The sequence below is a fragment of the Abramis brama genome (assembly GCF_963993115.1).
Source record: "Abramis brama genome assembly, chromosome: 18".
NCBI classification, from domain to species: domain Eukaryota; kingdom Metazoa; phylum Chordata; class Actinopteri; order Cypriniformes; family Leuciscidae; genus Abramis; species Abramis brama.
In genome coordinates this window covers 4,705,042-4,724,172 of record NC_139980.1, presented here as the reverse complement: position 1 = coordinate 4,724,172, position 19,131 = coordinate 4,705,042, and the positions used below count along the sequence as shown (strand labels likewise).

General features: G+C 35.6%; 1 protein-coding gene across 5 annotated transcripts in view; it reads left to right on the top strand.

Moving 5' to 3' along the window:
• The window catches only part of scml4 (Scm polycomb group protein like 4), a 36,743-nt gene extending 18,673 nt beyond the window's left edge, over positions 1-18,070 (top strand). For 4 of the 5 annotated variants that reach the window (XM_084090757.1, XM_084090759.1, XM_084090760.1 and 1 more), the window contains exons 4-9: positions 1,819-1,945; positions 9,417-9,617; positions 10,690-10,890; positions 11,997-12,203; positions 13,727-13,872; positions 14,648-18,070. In XM_084090757.1, coding sequence (XP_083946883.1) covers positions 1,819-1,945; positions 9,417-9,617; positions 10,690-10,890; positions 11,997-12,203; positions 13,727-13,872; positions 14,648-14,773 — 1,008 coding nt within the window. In that variant the 3' untranslated portion in view covers positions 14,774-18,070. The remainder of the gene's footprint in view (positions 1-1,818; positions 1,946-9,416; positions 9,618-10,689; positions 10,891-11,996; positions 12,204-13,726; positions 13,873-14,647) is intronic. The other variant, XM_084090758.1, reaches the window with a different exon arrangement.
• The last annotated feature ends 1,061 nt before the right edge of the window (positions 18,071-19,131 follow it).

The following is a 19,131-nucleotide window of genomic DNA, read 5'->3' as shown; positions in this document are numbered from 1 at the left end:
TGCCTGCCATTCTCGCTCTATCTGCACAGCGTATGTGAACGCGCTGATGACTTATGTCTGCGTGAACAGCCTGCGCAGTGGTACGCAAACATATATATATATATATATATATATGTATGTATATATACAGTGCAATGCATAAGTGAATACACCCATGCTAAAGTTGACTAAAAAGAGGAATAAAAAATCATATTTTGGAAATTGAACTTAATGCCTTAATTAAAAAAATTAGGAAAAATCCAACCTTTAAGGACACCAATTTTCTTTGTGAATGAATAATGTATCGTAAATAAATAAATGTTCTTCCTTAAAATACATGGTGCATAAGTGAGTACACCCCTATGTTAAATTCCCATAGAGGCAGGCAGATTTTTATTTTTAAGTATTTAAAAAAAAAAAAATTTAGGATACTATGCATCCTGATAAAGTTCCCTTGGCCTTTGGAATTAAAATAGCCCCACATCATCACATAGCCTTCACCATACCTAGAGATTGGCATGGAGTACTTTCCATAAGATCATCTCTCAATGCAAATCAAACTAGCTTTTAGGCTAACTGAAATAAAACCATGCCAATCTCTAGGTATGGTGAAGGCTATGTGATGATGTGGGGCTATTTTAATTCCAAAGGCCAAGGGAACTTTATCAGGATGCATAGTATCCTAAAAATTAATTTTTAAAAAATACTTAAAAATAAAAATCTGCCTGCCTCTATGGGAATTTAACATAGGGGTGTACTCACTTATGCACCATGTATTTTAAGGAAGAACATTTATTTATTTACGATACATTATTCATTCACAAAGAAAATTGGTGTCCTTAAAGGTTGGATTTTTCCTAATTTTTTAAATTAAGGCATTAAGTTAAATTTCCAAAATATGATTTTTTTATTCCTCTTTTTAGTCAACTTTAGCATGGGTGTATTCACTTATGCATTGCACTGTATATATATATATATATATATATATATATATATATATATATATATATATATATATATATATATATATATATATATATATATATATAATTTTTTTTTTTTATTATTTTTTTTATATATATTTATTGAACATTTTCAACTTTAACAAAACACAACACAGATTCAAACCACGCTAAAAATAAATAAATAAATAAATAAATAATACCAAAAAAAAACAAAAAAAAACAGCATAAATGGTACCAAGCACATTTAACCTAGGCCCCCTAAAGAGTAAAAAAATAAGATGACATATATTTATAAAAATACATTTAGACCACTTAACAGAGTGATTGCTATCAGGATATGAGAAGACTTTCAACCAGCATAACAAAAAAATGTTACTGCAGATAATCACCTATGGCACCTTAATATTGCATTTTTGTCACAAAGAAATGCACTTGACAGTAAAGCATTGATTTTGAGCTGGGATGCAGGAGAGTAAATTTACTGCTATTAAATTCTGTCATCATTTGGCCCTCGTAAAAGTCGCGTAGATCTTCATTCCTGCCCATTTCTCCTGCATCCGATCCAACACATCGATTATTAGAACTGATTGTTTGCTTGCCATCTAATCTACCCAGACCTTAATAAGTGGACCTGTTAGGAGATGATCAACGATATTCACTTGTGACTGATCATAATGTTTTGGCTCATCAGTGTATATCAGATATAGTTTGTTATTGTAATTGTTAGTTTACTTGATTGTATTTTTAGTTGTAATAAAACATAATATAAAATATGACATGGCATATATATATTTTATAAATATCTTAATATATTTGTATTAATCAATTATATAATAATAATAATAATAATAATATATATATATTTTTTTTTCAGCTGAAGTCTCGCTTGATGACGCCCCTGGCTATCTCTCCTCCCAGCAGCACCCCAGAGCCAGACATGAGCTCAATCCCCCAGGACGCTGCTACTATCCCCCACTCAGCCACCCCGCAGGTCCTCACAGGTAACGGACACACACATCCGTAGACTACCAGTTTCACTATCTGTTGGGCCCTATAAAATCCGTTTTATTTTTTCCCAAATTCCGTTTTATTTTTTTCACAATTCCATTTTTTCCATTTTAATTTTTGCAAATTCCTTTTTTTCCGTTTTAATTTTTGGGAATTCAGTTTTTTTTTTTTTTTTTTACCCTTTACTGTTATTTTAGTCGTAAAAAGAGTGCTTTTAATGTTAATGATTAAAATGTACACAAATAAAATAGGAATGAACTTAAATTTATTGAGGTAACAACATCACATTTACTTTTCAGGACAAATACTGCATGATGCAACATAACACTGCACTCTATTACTTCAAGTAACAACAAAATATTAAAGGGACACTCCACCCATTTGCATTAAGCTTTGCATTGTTAGAAACCCAGTCATACTATTGAATGGTCGTGCAACACTCTCTCATTTTCCCCTGAGACGGGAGAAATCCGTTATTTACCTCTTACACTTCCTCCTACAATGACGCAAAAATCGTCATTTTGCGTCATTGTAGGAGGAAGTGTAAGAGGGGGGGATTTCTGTTGAGACTACAGACACTCGTTCCTCATCTTTCCCAGGGGGCGGGAACCGCTCACGCTACAGACCTATTACAGATCAGTGGGTGGGACTTTACTCTCTGAAACTGAAAGCAATATCCTCCATCTTGTTTGAAGCTAAGCTAACAGGCGCTGTGGAGACAGATGTAAAGTTATGACAATAGCGGAGGAGAGTGCTCAATGTGATATAGAAGAAGAGGATTTCGGATGTCTGATGCTTGAATCAGGTGTTTGTGGCTACCTTTACAAGCCGCATTATAGCGAAGAGCAGCCGAGGCAGAAGACCTGCCTGCCGCGGACGAGGAGCCCAGACTGGCTCGAGTTAGGGCGGACTGGTGGCGCCGGTGATCTCACTATGCAACTACGAACACAGAGATAGAGTCCGTCTGCGGCACAGAATTTAAACGATGACAATTTCTCCTGGACGAAATCTCTGAATCAGACGAGGACACGGACGTTTGTGTTGTGAACTATCCTAGTTTCGCACCGCATATGTTCTGACTGAACATCCAGGTACCATGCAATAATTCACCTTTTCGAAAGAAATACAAACGAGGAGTAATGCACTAATGAGTTCGCCAACTAACTAGACATTTTGTGTGAAATGAATTTCAAGCTCTGGTGGTAGCTAGCCTTGTAGACGGAAGAGTGATTTCTCTTATAGGCAGATATGCGCTGTTCTGGATTAGTGGGAGTGGCTTGCGGAGCTGTGCAATGTGGTGCATTGTGGGAGTTGTTGTCTTTCATACAAATGCGTCCTGAAGTTATTTTTTGTCTTTCCTCGGTCACGAAGGCACCAAATTCAAAATTTATTTTACATTTCGACTACATATATGACCCACTTTAAATAAAAAACAATGTTCAAATGGGTGGAATGCCCCTTTAATGGTTATGAGCTTTAAACTGTCAGTAAAAGTAAAAAAAAAAAAAAAAAAAAAAAAAACTCTTAAAAAAAATTCTGCTTTAACACTAGATTCCACGTTAATTTGCCAATTCCGCAATTCCAATTCCGTCCACGATTCCGTGATCGCAGAAATTATAGGGCCCTATATCTGCAGTCTGAAGTATTGCCATGCCAATCCCAGAAACTAGTACCCAGGTCTAACTATTAAGGGAATAATAAAATGTGAGCATTAGAGAATCACTCTCCTCAGAGGAGTCACATTATGACTCTCTGCCGTCTCATTCTGTTTTTAGTGGCCAGTAGGGACTGTAACTATGATAACTGTTATTTTTTTAATCAAAATGATATGATGGGATGTGCGTCTCAGGGGTGAGAGAAGACCACCAACACTGTCTTTATAACAAGACCAGATATTTTCCCTTATCTTATTTAAAGTTTTTCAAAAATGAAAATTCTGTCATCATTTACTCTCCATCAAGTTGTTCCAAACCTATATAAATGTATTTCTTCTGCTGAACACAAAAGATATTTTGAAGAATATGGTTAACAAACAGTTGATGGACCCCATTGACTTCCATAGTATGGAGAAAGAAACGTGGTCCATCAGCTGTTTGGTTTCCAACATTCTTCAAAATATTTTCTTTTGTGTTCAACAGAAGAAACTCATACATATTTGGGACAACTTGAGGGTGAGTAAATGATGACAGAACTATCTATTGACTAACTATTTTGGGGGAACTATCCAAATAGACAACATCTATTCCAATGGAAAATTATCAAAATGTTTTGCCTGTTTGGTTTCATTTGTACTCATTCTCCGTCCTTATCTTATCTTATAGAAAGTTCTTTAAAATTCAAAATTATTTATTGAAGAAATGTATTGCCATATTATACACTACCAGTCAAAAGTTTGAGATTGTAAGATGTTTTTAAGTGTTTGAAAGAAGCTACATTTATTAGATTCAAAACAATACAGTAATATTGTGAAATCTTATTACAAATTAAAATAATTGTTTTTTTTATTAATTAAACGTAAATAATAATACGTTTTATCATTAAACATATTTTAAAAATGTGATTTATTCCTGTGATGGCAGAGCTTAAAGGGATAGTTCACCCAAAAATGAAAATTAGCCCATGATTTACTCACCCTGAAGCCATCTTAGGTGTATATGACATTCTTCTTTCAGACGAATACAATCATTATTGTAATTATTGAGTCCTGGCACTTCAAAGCTTTATAATGGGAGTGAATGGGTTTATGTCTTTGGAAGTCTATCAAAGTACATCCATTCATATGGAAGCTTGTTTCCGCCACTGAATAATAAATAAATAATAATAATTGCGACTTTTTATCTCACAATTCGGACTTTTTTTTCTCACAATTGCGATATATCAAGTCAGAATTGTGACTTTTTTTTCAGAATTGCGAGATATGAAGTCAGAATTGTGAGAAATAAGTCGCAATTGCGAGATATAAAGTCGCAATTCTGAGAAGTAAAGTCGCAATTCTGAGAAATAAAGTCGCAATTGGGAGATATAAAGTCAGAATTGCATGATATAAAGTCGCAATTGCGTGTTATAAAGTCAGAATTGTGAGATATAAACTATTCTGAGGTAAAAAAATTGATAATTAAAAAATCCATCTTTTTTTGTCCATCTAAACTCGCAATTATGTGTTATAAAGTCAGAATTGCGAGATATAAAGTCACAATTGCGTGATATAAAGTCGCAATTGCTTTTGCAATTCTGACTTTATATCTCGCAATTCTGACTTTATAACACGCAATTGCGACTTTATTTCACGCAATTCTGACTTTATAACACCCAATTGCGACTTTATTTCACGCAATTCTGACTTTATATCTCGCAATTCTGTAAACTCAGTCGCAATTATCTTTTAAAATGTTTTATTCTGTGGCGGAAACAAGCTTCCATACATTCATGATAAAAGTGCTTGTGTAAAAAAAATATCCATATTTAAAACTTTATCAACTAATATAACTAGCTTCCGGCAGATGGCCATACACATCAATTTACGCCAAAAGAGTAACCCTTGAACTTGACGCACAACGTAATGACGGACGCGGTTGCCCAGCCCTGTTTGTTTGAACCACGAGAGGCGTCAAAGCTTACGCTACTCCTACATCCTACGTCATACATCGTCAAGTGTTACTCTTTTGGCGTAAGTCGACTTGCGTAGGCCGTCTGCCGGAAGCTAGTTATTTTAATCGATAAAGTTTTAAATATGGATCTTTTTCTTACAAGAACGCATGGCTTCACTTCAGAAGGCCTTTATTAACCGCCCTGGGCCGCGTGGAGCACTTTAATCAGGGATGGATGCGCTTTGATGGACTTCCAAAGACATAAACTCATTCACTCCCATTATAAAGCTTGGAAGAGCCAGGACAATTTTTAATATAACTCTGATTGTATTCGTCTGAAAGAAGAATGTCATATACACCTATGACTTCAGGGTGAGTAAATCATGGGCTAGTTTTCATTTTTGGGTGAACTATGCCTTTAATATGCTATGATTTGGTGCTCAAGAAACATTTCTTATCAGTATTAATGTTGAAAACAGCTGTTTAATATTTTTGTGAAAATTAATATTTTGTAACAATATTACTGTGCAAGTACAAATTAAGCATGCAAACATTGTTGTGTCATTTGTGATAAGACTTTAATAATAGATCTGTCAATCCTAAACTCAGTATGTGTGAATGTAGCCAGTAAAGATTTCATACGGCACAGACACACTTACTCTTTGGGGTCAGGACCCTTCAGTCCATACTGCTGCCCATCCAGTTCGGAAATAACATCCATGACTAGAAGGAAAGGGAACGGAGAGAAAAGAGTAGTTACATCTCTTATTTCAAAGGTTAATAGGTGTGAAAGTCTCAAGGGACATTATTGAGGAACCTGACTGCTCTAGCCTTAGAGGCACTATCATCCAATTTATCTCTTCATTACAATGGATAGATCAGTTCTGTTCTGCTATATTGCCTTTTTAATGCAATAAAAAAACCTTACTATTTTTAAAATATGAGCTTGGAATGAATTCACATCACAACTCTAGCATGTGTAATTTTCAATTATGCCATTCAAAATGAATGCAGACAGATCTCAATGCTGTTCAAGGTCTACTTTAAACATGAGAAGTTGTGACGTATGGCTGAACTCCGGCTTGAGTTCTCAAAGCTTAATCCGTTTGCTGTAGGGAGTAGTTGCTGAACAAGAGGCTTTTGTCTGCCCACCAGGTTTCTAGACTTTAATTCTTTTTGCAATGGAAAAGTCATGCTCTCTTTTGGTCCCTCTCCTATATTTCAACAACCATGTTCATTTTGTTCAGGTTCATGCCTTCATGACACCAGCATTTTGTCTTCAATTCTTTTAAGAAAGAAATTTGACAATGCATCTCGGCGCTCGCAAACCTGCGTTCCGATGTGAGGGTGTTACCGAGGGAGTTGTTGCCGAGGTCATGACCTTAATGACCTCAGGTCATTGTTAACAGCTTTGGTGTTTTGTTTTATTCGGAAAACGTGTTTGTATATGACTGCTTGCAATTAAATTATATTGGCTTTCCTGAGGGTGGTTCATTTTCACTGTCGTTAAGCCTACACGTCTGGCATGTCAGTAATCTTGCTATTGGTTATCTATTTTAAGACTTTGTGTGTTATCTCTTGCTGTTCATTGACTTTATCCTGTTACACATTCTCAAACATAGCACAGGCTACTTCTTGAGATTATTTTAGGTGTGTCTGTGTGTGTGTGTGTGTATGTGTGTGTGTGTGTGTGTGTGTGTGTCTGTGTCTGACTCCTGGTCATGGTGCTTCTAGATGACAGACGACGAAGGAAATCCCTAAGCATGGCAATCTGTCAGATTAAAGCATCCTCATGCTGCAGACGAGCGAGGGAAGTCAGTGGGGACAGATTGTGTGGAGGAAATGGGAGGGGGACGAGTGATTGGTGGATTCCCACACACACTCTCTCTCTCTCTCTCTCTCTCTCTCTCTCTCTCTCGCTCTCTCTCTCTCTCTCTCTCTCTCTCTCTCTCTCTCTCTCTCTCTCTCTCTCTCCATATTTATCATTGCCGGAACGTCCGATTTATTCTAGTGAATCAGTTCGTTATAAACGATTGCTGACAGGTCTGATTCCTCCTAGTGAAACGCTCCTCTCGCTCTCAAAATGTTGAATTGGACAAAACAATTCTTTCTAATAAAAAAAACTCTCATTCAGTGGAAAGTCGAATCATTCTAGTGAGTTCAGTTGGTTCATTTGGACGGTGCGTCCAAATGAAAAGATTCAGATTCATTGATTCTGTAGCTACATGTTATTTACGCCTTTTTATAAAATATTTAGTTTAGCAAAATGTATTTGACTTCGTTATAGCAACAAATTAGTGAGTATTTTAGTTATTCTAGTTAGTCTTCACAGTTTGCATTTGATGTTGCCGCCCTACTTGTGATTGTTCATTCATTCAAAACACTCATTGCTCCCACAGCACTGCATTTGTATAGGGATATTTACCCATAACAATTTACAAAAAGTTATAGTTATGCTTAAAAAAAATAAAAAAATAAAAAAATATATATATATATTTTTTAAATTTTATATATATATTTAATATATATTTAATATAAAATATTTATAATATTTATATCTCAACACCAATCAACTAGCAGAATATCTGTAGTATTCCCTTTCGATTTCAAAGTGATTAATCTTGTGTGGTACAAAAGGAGCTAGCCTAGCATATAGCCTCTAGATATCACATTATCACTCACTGTCTCTCTCTCTCTCTCTCTCTCTCTCTCTCTGTCATATTTCTGTTATGTACCTGTATTGTTTTTGTTGATATTAAACGCTCATGCTTGTGTTTTTCCTCGTTTGTAAGTCACTTGGGATAAATAAATGCATAGAAATGGAAATGTTTCCTATTAAAGGGTTGTTGTTTTTTAGGGTAATCAAAACATTATTGGCTCTGGATGGCTCATAAAACCGCAGATGCTTTTTAGGTGTGATTTACAGTATGTGATCTAGTTTAATGGTATTATTTTAAGAAGAGGAGCAGGTGTATATTTGTAATGTTCTTTGTATTTCTAAGTGCTTGAATTTGTCAGAGAATAAAACTAAAATGTAAAGACTATTTTTTTGGTACATGTTTATATCAGGTTTAATTTTGATAAATAATTACTTTGCAATTACTGAAATGCACAGTACATGGCACATGATTGAAGCTGTCACAAGCGCTGAGTTTTTATTTTATTTTTTATTTTTATGTCGTTTCTCCTTTGTTGCCCTCTCTTTCTTTTATTGCTCGTCTCTTGGGTCTCATGACGAAACGATCTATAAATGTGGCCTCAAATGTTTGAAGATTCCTTGACAAATACCACAAGCCATTTTGTAGTGTCAATAAGGAAGACGTGCAGTGTGTGCCAATGTGTGTGTGTGTGTTGTACAATTTCATGTAGGCATTGTCTTTATAGATCATGGATTCATTTTTTAAATACTGTGGTGATGCTGTTAGTGCTATTGATTTTGCTTTGCTTTGCTTTTAAAAATACTTATTAACTTAAAGGAATGGTTCACTTAAAAATGAAAATTCTGTCATAATTTACTCACCCTCAAGTTGTTTTAAACCTGAATGAATTTATTTCTTCTGCTGAACACTAAAGAAGATATTTTGAAGAATGTCGGTAACCAAACAGTTGATGGACCCCATTGACTTCCATAGTATTTCCAAACAGTATAAACGTATATTTTCAGTACATAATACAAAATAAATCTCCCAAGCAAGAGCCGAACAAAACCAACGAATTGCCCTCCATTAGCATTCCAAGACTTAGTCAGACCATAACATGAACTGAGAAAAAAAAGAAGCAAATCCAGCAGTTTCATATTGTGCTTATTCTGTTAAAAATGCATGCTGAAAGCAGATATTGCTAATTTTAAAATCTCTCTCTGTCCATTTTATTCCAGTGTGTATCTACGTGAATAAGCAGGTGAACACGGGGCCTAACCTGGACAGGCAGAAGGTGCTGCAGCTGCCGGATCACCTGGGTCCCGCCAGGCCCTCTGTGGTGCTGCAGCAGGCGGTCCAGGGCTGCATCGACAGCGCCTTTCAACAGAAAGCCGTCTTCACCCTGCTTACAGAGGGCTACGGAGGAGAAAAGATCTCAGGTTCATTTGCATAGCCACCCTAATGCGTGCCTCCATGTATATACATATATGCACTACTGTTGCACTACTACTGAGCAGCAAATCAGCATATTAGAATGATTTCTGAAAGATCATGTGACACTGAAGACCGGAGTAATGATGCTGAAAATTCATGGTTAATTGAATTAATTGTTTTATTTTAAATTTTAGTGTACAAAGTAATGATCTAGCACAAAGTTAGTGCTGGTTTATGGGACATTTTTAAATATACTGTAAAGGTACATGTATACACACACACACACACACACACACACACACACACACACACACACACATATATATATATATGTATATGTATGTGTATGTACACAAGTGAGCACTGAGTAATATTACGGAATTACATATACTTGCTGTATAATTATTTTGTGAATCTACTTGTAATTGTGCAATTTCAATTAATAGAAACATGTGATTGACAGATATCCTCCAGATCAGATTAATCAGTATTTGGCCATTTTGAGGTCATCGTCATCGGCCATTAACTATGCCCACTTGGCTGATTATCAGAAGTTACATTTTGTTTTTGTAACAGTAACATAATCTACAGGTACTGTCGTCTTTACCACATTTTCTGTTTTCATGTTTAAGTTTAAATTTAATTTCAGCAATTGTGGTGCGTATTATTTCAAATGTTTATATATATATTAGCATTATATCTGGCATCTGGTCCGTTTATAGACCGTTTATAGGAGCATGTAATGCGGATAACACGGACACTGCAAAATAAAGTCTTACGGTCCTTGCACATTGAGTCCGAAATTTTCGTATGCAGTTTTTCATATTCGTCATTCGGGCTCTGAATTGTCAAAACACCTCTCAAAAGGCTTGCTATGGATGCGAAAAACAAACCCGATCCGAATTTTTCATGACGGACGAAAGTTTCGGAGGCAGTGTGTAAACGTGATTGACACAACGTGAGGTCGTATTTATTTTTTAACGTGGGAAAATTTTGTTTTTTCGTATTTACTGTAACGGCATTTACAACAGTGTGCAATTTACTTGAATTTAAACACTCTTTCTTTCTCTTCATCAGCCACCTTTGATGGTAAGCAGCATCTGTTGAGTTTGCCAGTGGTCAACAGCGTAGGTTATGTTCTCCGCTTCCTCAAGAAGTTGTGCCGAAGCCTGATGTGCGAGAACCTCTTCAGTGACCAGCCCATCGCTTCTTCGTCGTCTCCCTCCTCCTCTTCCTCATTCCACGCTGAAAAGCACTCAGACGGACAGCCCAAGTCAAGTGCGTGCTCATCAAGCTCTGTTATTCTACCCTGTTTTAAATACTAGAGCTGTGTTTCCGTCTATATCTACACAGCCTGCAGTTGAAGTGAACTTTTCTATATTAGACAATTCTTGTTTTTGTCAATTTTTGGTTTGGATGTTTTGTAATTTGGCTGTTTGACTGGATCTGCACTCGTTTCTGTCTCTGTCCAATTTGCCCTTCTGAAAATCCAGAGGAGGCCTTTAGTGCAAGCTGAGCTGTTTAAGTGGCAGTGAAAGGTTGAGTGCCTCTGTGAGTGGCCTGTGGTTTGAGTGTTTGAGTTCTGCTGGCTCCACCTCTCTCTCTCCCCCCCCCCTCTCTCCCTCTCTCTCCCTCTCTCTCTCTCTCTCTCTATCTCTTTTCCCCCCGTGAATGTGGTTTGGGAGCTCTAGAGATTAGAGCATTAACTTCAGTATGACACAATATCACACCGCTCAGCTACATAGGCAAAGGTTGTGTTGTGACTTAATCCCATGTCAATGGTTAACGTGGTTAAGAGAGGAAAACCCACTCCAGGGGGAGCCTACGTTACTCGTCAGCACTGTATGTTTATCAGTGTTTCCTACAGACGGGTGTGTTTGCAATGTCTACCAGCTACCTATAATTCATTCTAACTACATTAATAAAACAAAACTATTTAATAATATAAATTTTAACTAATTTTTTTATGTTTTATTATTCAGGTTAAAAAAAAAAAGTTTTTAATTTATTTATATATATATATATATTTTTTTTTATTGAACAAACAGTCAGTATAATGAACAGTCTGTATAATCCACTAACATTTTGAGTCAGACATGACAAAGTATTCAGAGAGTTTATTCAGTGAAGAATTCATCAGACTAATTCAGTCTCATAACTACATTTGTGTAATTCATAACTACACTAGTCATTCTGTATGTTTGCTTTTTAATGCAGAAAAACATAGAAAGATGTGTTTGCTTATCATTTGCATATGTATATAATTTGGTTTGGATGAATCCATACACAATCTGCTCTCAAAAAAAGCAATAATTGTCCTGAGCCAAATGACATGCATGCTTAACATGCATTATTTTCCCTAAATTGCTTTTCTTTTTGTGCAGCAGACTCGATGGTGGATGATTACCATGGCGATTCAATGGACCCTAAGCGCTATTCTGTTGACCCCAGCGACTCTGCTTTTGGAGCGATGTCCTCACCGTACACGGCGAGTAAACCTGCATATGGTTTTCGTTCTGGCCCCGTCTACTCTGGAGGTGTGTGCAGGCAGGCAGCCAGTCCCAGCACATTCCAGGAAGGAAACAGAAGTGGTAAGAAAGAGGAAATTAACACTTAAACAATAAAGCAGCAAAAGAGTTTCTGCACTACTTTAAAACCATGTTAATCAAATGAGATGTATACGAGAAGATGCCAAGAGATAATCAAAAAACTGAAAACTAAATAGTATATATAAAGTAGGCTACCAATAGCTCTCAAGTAAGGGGGGTTGGAGCCCACTAGGAGGTCTCAAGATGACCTCAAATTATTTAAACAACAAAAAAACAGATATTTCTTATATATATATATATATATTAATTAGGGATGGGACGGTATGAAAATTTCATATCACGATAATAGTGACCAAAATTGTCGTGATTATCAATATTATCACGGTTTTGTTAAAACGAGATGAAAGTGTTCAAAAATAACTGATGCTCACACTGAAAACATTTCAACAAGTTTTTATTTGAAAATCAACAAACAACAAATAAAACCAGCAGCTCTATGCTCTTTTTTAAGCAATATTATATTCTGTGGCTTTTCCTTCCTTAAAATGACCATCGTCAATAACAACGCATTATAACACAGCGCACATGTATCGCAACGGACGCACACGCGCTCTCTCGTTTCATTCAAATACAACTTGCCATCTTGCGTCTCCGTTTTCGATTGTATTGAAAATGAAATCAGAGTTGATTTATTGTTTACTGAGTTTGATAATATTTTTGTGATCATGTAAGATTTAAAACATTAATCTGCCTTCCGCCATTCCTTCTCGAATAAAAAACAACAACATTGCGCGCTGCGCCTGCGTCAGCCTGTTATTAAGTGAGTTATTAAAATCTCGATAATCAAGCACGGTTTTAATGATAATTCAATTTTAAATGATAATACTAACCGTCAGTACATTTTATCGTGGCTTATAGTGAAACCGGTAATCGTCCCATCCCTAAAATTAAATATATGTATATATATATATATATATATATATATATATATATATATATATATATATATCCTTATTAGGAAATTCACTTATATAGTGAATCACAAACAACTGGAAAAGTCATGGAGCCTTCTAAAATGGTTGTGGTCAGTAAGTAACCACATTTACTGCAGATATGACATTTTGGGAACACTTCCTATGAAGCCTGTATTTATAATGCATTATAAGGGTATTCTTAATGCATTATAATACATGCATAATGCCTTACAAACAACTTGTGTATCATCTGATAAATAATCATAACAATAGTTACAATACATTAAAATACTTAGCTATTTGTGGTTATAACTTTTAAGAGTATAATACATAATAACACCAGATAAAGCCTGTATTTATAATGCATCAAACTGGTATTCTTAATGCATTATAAGGCCTATTGCCTTATAATGTGTTTTTACTCTTAAAATGTATAACATATTATAAGGTTGTTTGTAAGGCATTATGTATGTATTATAATGCATTAAGCATACCCTTAAAATGCATTGTAAATACAGGCGTTACTGATATTTCTAGTTTTAACCAAGAATGATAATCCTAGCCTTGTCTGAACCTGATTTCTCTGTCTAGCCTACAGTCCATCCCCAGATGGAGGGGAGGCGAAGCCCCCACCCAGTAAGGATCCCTCCAGGTGGAGCGTGGATGAGGTGGTGTGGTTTATCAAAGATGCAGATCCTCAAGCGCTGGGCCCGCACGTGGATCTCTTCAGAAAACATGTGAGTTTGACTGACACATTTATTTACAAGTGGCAAACAAACACCATGTGTTGAACATATTGTCAGATAACTAATCCCTGTGTAGGTAACATTAGTTCAGCTTCAAGTTAGAAAACCAGATCAATTCAAGGTCACATGATTGGTGATATAACCACCTGAGCTGAATGTTAAATGGAAAAGATTTCAAATCTTTGCACATTGCTTATTTGAAACAGAACAAAAAGCAAAGTACAATTTAACACCATCTAATGAAATTGAATTTTACTCTTCGCACAATTAAAGTGCAAAAAAGGCTGTGATTTAATTAATTATGGAAATGTGTCCAGTATGTGCTCTGAGTTTGCTGGTTTGTGTGGTTTATCATGCGAATTGTAATTGGAAAGCACTGCAGGTTCACTTTGGCTTCACATTATGTAATTCACCACATTTGCTACAAGTGAAGAAATAGAGGGGGAGATTATTATTATTATAATATAAATAGAGATTATTATAATATTTTCCAGGTAGAATGAGCAGTTCAAGTCAGAGTAAGTGGAGCAAAAGCATTACTATACCATTACCAATACCATTACTACTTCTGTGCAAAGTTCATCAATATTTTTGTATATTAACTCTGGACCGCTAACACTCTGTTAAATCTAATGTAGTTTTTGGGCCAGATTTTTGTGCATGTGTTTTTCCAACTCAGAATATTCTAATATCCTTAAACACTGTAAAACATTGTGTCATGTGTACAGTAAGCATTCTGTTGTGGACATTGTGATTACTTCTTCAGGAGATTGATGGGGATGCTCTTCTTCTCCTGAAGAGTGACATGATCATGAAGTACCTGGGACTCAAACTGGGCCCGGCTCTCAAGCTCTGCTACCACATTGACAAGCTAAAACAGAACAAGTTCTGACCGGTCTCTGCACCTTACACACACACACACACACACACACAAACACAGATGGATTCACTCACAGTATTTACTCTCACTCTCATTTGTTGTAGTACTGGACGTTTTTATCGCCCATTCTTTGGTCATTCAAGGACAAGCACCAGACCATTGTTTTTTACTTGTGTGGTTCGTCTGCCTGTATATTAGGACATTTCACTGACCAGAACATTTGCTTGTTCTAATTTTAAGCGTTTTATTGATTACTTGATATCTGAACACTGCTCTAATCAAAAGGCAAGTCATCTCAGCTGCTTTCTGGGATTTGTTTTTTGGTTTTTATCCTCAAGTGAGAGTGCAGATGAATTATAACTGTAAATCATCCTCCTTCAAATGGACGGAGTTGTAACAAACGTATTCGGTCACTGACAAACTCGCTCCCGTTTTTACAGAGCCATGGACTGTGACTAAAACCCTGTGAACTTCAGCCACCTGCTGGTGAAGTGGAGTCACTGCAACTCTGTGACACTTTAACCCCCCCCGTTCTAACCAGGAACCATTCAGCTTCTTATTTTGCGGAGAGCTACTTCGAAGGCCGATAACCTGGGAGATCCGTTACTAACAGAATTCAGCATTGTGCTTTTCGACTAAACAGGTACAGTGTGCACACAGTCTTGGCAGGGTACAACTATGAACACTTTGCAACCAGCAAATAACAGGCACAAATGCAACTCTATTCAGCAATGGACCACCAGTCATGTCTTTGGAAAGCGTCCCAGCCAACCAGAGTCAGAACTAAACAGGATGCACTACAAGGCAGTGACTGCTTCAGTAGAAATGGTGCATGACGAACATAGTAATGCACACCAGGTGCTGTTTCTCAACCAGCAGGACACGTTTAACTAAAAGCAACTATACTGGTATTATACATTTCATACTGTGGACCAAATACACTGAAATTCTCATCAGTCCCAAAATTTCTTTTCGGAGCAGAGGCGTCATATTAAAAAGCTGCTCTGATATTACACAAATGTCAACTTGTGATTTACTTACAAAATACGTAGCACTTTACAATAAGGTTCAATATATTCAATACATTGGGTATAATGAACTTTGATACTGATATCTAGAACTTTGATAATGATACTTGTATCTAGGTTAATAATAATTTCTACATATTGCTTTAATTTAAATTTTAAATTTAAATTTAAATTTTAAATCAGCATATTAGACTGATTTCTGAAAGATCATGTGACACTGAATACTGGAGTAATGATGCTGAATATTCAGCTTTGCCATCACATGAATAAATAACATTTTAAAATGTATTAAAATAGAAAACGGTTATTTTAAATTGTAATAATATTTCACAATATTACTGTTTTTACTGTTATTAAATAAATGCAACCTTGGTGAACATAGCATTAACCTAGATTAATAAATGCTGTAAATGTTTTGGTTTATTGTTAGTTCACGATACCTAATGCATTAACAAATCTAAACAAACTGAACTTTATTGTAGCGTTGTCACAAATTTTGTAGGCATGTTTCAACCCATTTTTTTAAGTTGTGTAAATTGTCTTTATTTCACTAACATTTCGACTGTGGATTAGACGTGGATTTTATTTCATAAATGTACAGTGTATACGTGCACGATGTACTTTAGAGGTACTTCTCTGATCTAATGTTATTTTAACAGTTACATTTGAGCTAGGTTTCAAACAATTACTGCAGTTTGCTTTCTTTTGTGAAAAATGTGTGAAAAGAGTCATTTTAGTCTCCTGAGGCATTTCAGGAAATTATTTTATTATTATTATTATTATTATCCTTTTTATTATTGTTATTTTCTTCTTTTTAATATATATATATATTATTTTTTTGCACAAATGGCATTCAGAATTACTGTATTGCTTTTCAGGTGAACCTAAAGGGATAGTTCATCAAAAATGAACATTCTGTCATATTTTATTTACCCTCATGTCGTTTCAGACATGTAAAGTCCACACGAGAAATAAAGTCATACAAATTTGGAATGATGAGTAAATGATGACAGAATTTTCATTTTTGTATGAACTATCCCTTTAAGTCTGCCCTGATGATGTCATACATCTCCCAAAGTGGATTACACCCAAGTGTACAACATTTCTGTATCTGCAACCATGTGTAAATATAATAATTTATGTAGTAGCCACAGATTAAATTTACAATTTCAAAAGTAAAAAGAGCAAATTATGTAAAACAGTTTAGATTCAATCATCCAATGAACACATAGAGCTTTAACATGTAACCAGCTTTGCTGTGCTAGACTTCATTGTTGTACGATCTGCCTCTTAAAGCGACTGCTATGCTAACTTGCTATGCTAGCATCTGTACAGAATCGTTGTCTATAATTTTGCATCAGGGAGGCTGTTTAAGTGGTCTGTTTTGTCCCCACTTTTTATCTTTTTTTTCCTGTAGCGCCAGTTGTCCTGGGTTTAATAGCTTTCTCAATGAAAAATGTGTAAGAGGAGAATCATAAAAACACCAGAAAAAAGGGAATTAATCTGCGAGCTCTTAAATCTGGTGAGGTCAGGGTTCTTTATAAGTGAATTTACTGATTTGAAAAGAAGCGTATTCATTTTTTTTCTTTTTTTTCATGAACCGTCTCTTCTGATTGGTTGGAAAAAGTTCAAAGGTATAAACACAAGATTATAGAAATATATTACCCATGTCTGATGTTCAAACTCTTGTATTAGCTTTAAAAGCAGACTTTTTTTATTTCCACTCATGTACTCAAACAATGGGAATATCTTGTTGGTTTTAAAAGCCCTTTAACTGAGTAATAGCAGCACTGAGCTTTTAAATATGTTTGCAAGCATTATTTTTTATGGCTGCACTTAACTAAAATCCTACTAAGCTTTGACACTTTCATAACAATTTTTAAAAATGTTTTGGACTGTTTATGACCTCGCACAGATATTCTGCTGACATTGACCGGCTCCGATGTTCCCGTCAAGATATTACCAATGTTTGTGTCAGGAATATGAGTGGGCTTTTATGGATGATCTATTCTTCAGTTCAGTTCTGGATCGTTTTGTGTGCATTCATATGTCAGGTTTGCGTTTGCCTCCGCACCATGTCATTCATTGTCATTTTTGATATATAACGGAAAATGTAAGTACATTTATGAATGCTGCTCTCGATGATAGTCCCATGTAAGACTTTAAATTTGTCAGCTCACAAAAGAGTTTTCATGGAAAACGGGGGACTTCAACACGGACCATTCATGTTGGTGCTATAATATGACTGTGTATTTAACGAATAATGATTTTATGCATATGATTTTCTGGTTGGTTTGCTTTATTTCTTCAGATAGGCTTCAGTGTTGTGAACTCTCGTGACTGACGACAGGCTCTGCATTGCGTGTCTGTTTGTGAGGTTAATATAGAGCATTATGAAAGAGTTAGAATAAAGCATTATGAGCACCCTATATACTGAACTCCATTTGTAAATCTATACGTGGCTATAGAGTGGTGCAGGGAGGATTTTGAATTATCACAAAAAATAACAAAAGTTTATGATAGGCCTTGTCCATCAAGATCATTTTCACAAATGAACACAACTTTAATGAATTTTGAAGCCTAAATACAACCATCAGAAATAAAAATCTAACCTTAGGCTATAAACAAACTATCAACGTCACCACAATCAAGCTTCCGAACAACTCTTTCAGCCTTAATTAAAAATAATTTTTGTAACGATACCATAGAAGAACCATTTTGGGTTCACTAAAGAACCTTTCAGTAAATGGATCTTAAAATAACCATTTTTTTTTCCTGTGAAGAACATTTTAATAATCTAAAAGAACCATTTTTTCACTTTAAAGAACCTTTAGTGCAATGGAAAGGTTCCAGGGAAATAGTTTCTTCATGGAACCACAGATGCCCATAAAGAACCTTTATTATTAAGAGTGTATAAGAGTGTTCCTGTATCCCTAGCACTGCTCTTGTGTAGACAGACACAACTCGGTATAGCCAGAACATGCATATAAATGTTGCTCCATGCTCAAGGCCAGAGACTTCAGAGCATGCTGAATAACACTTCCCCAACTCCATACATCTTCATCCACAATATAGCCATTCTATTGTGGCACTTTTCCAAATTCAAGGTAATGACACTGTCAGTTCTTTTACAGGTTTCATTGTACAAAACAATTTTCTTATATACTGTCCAGATTTACAGTGTGTATTGAAGGAAAGGCTGATCATCTCAGCCATCTAAGCTTGCCATCAACTGAGGCAAAGAAAAATGTGATATTTGTGATGTGTGTTCATGATAAAAAGAAAGGAAGGTATGAAGGTTGATACTTAAAAACAAGCTAATCTTAACCCTATATTAGGGAA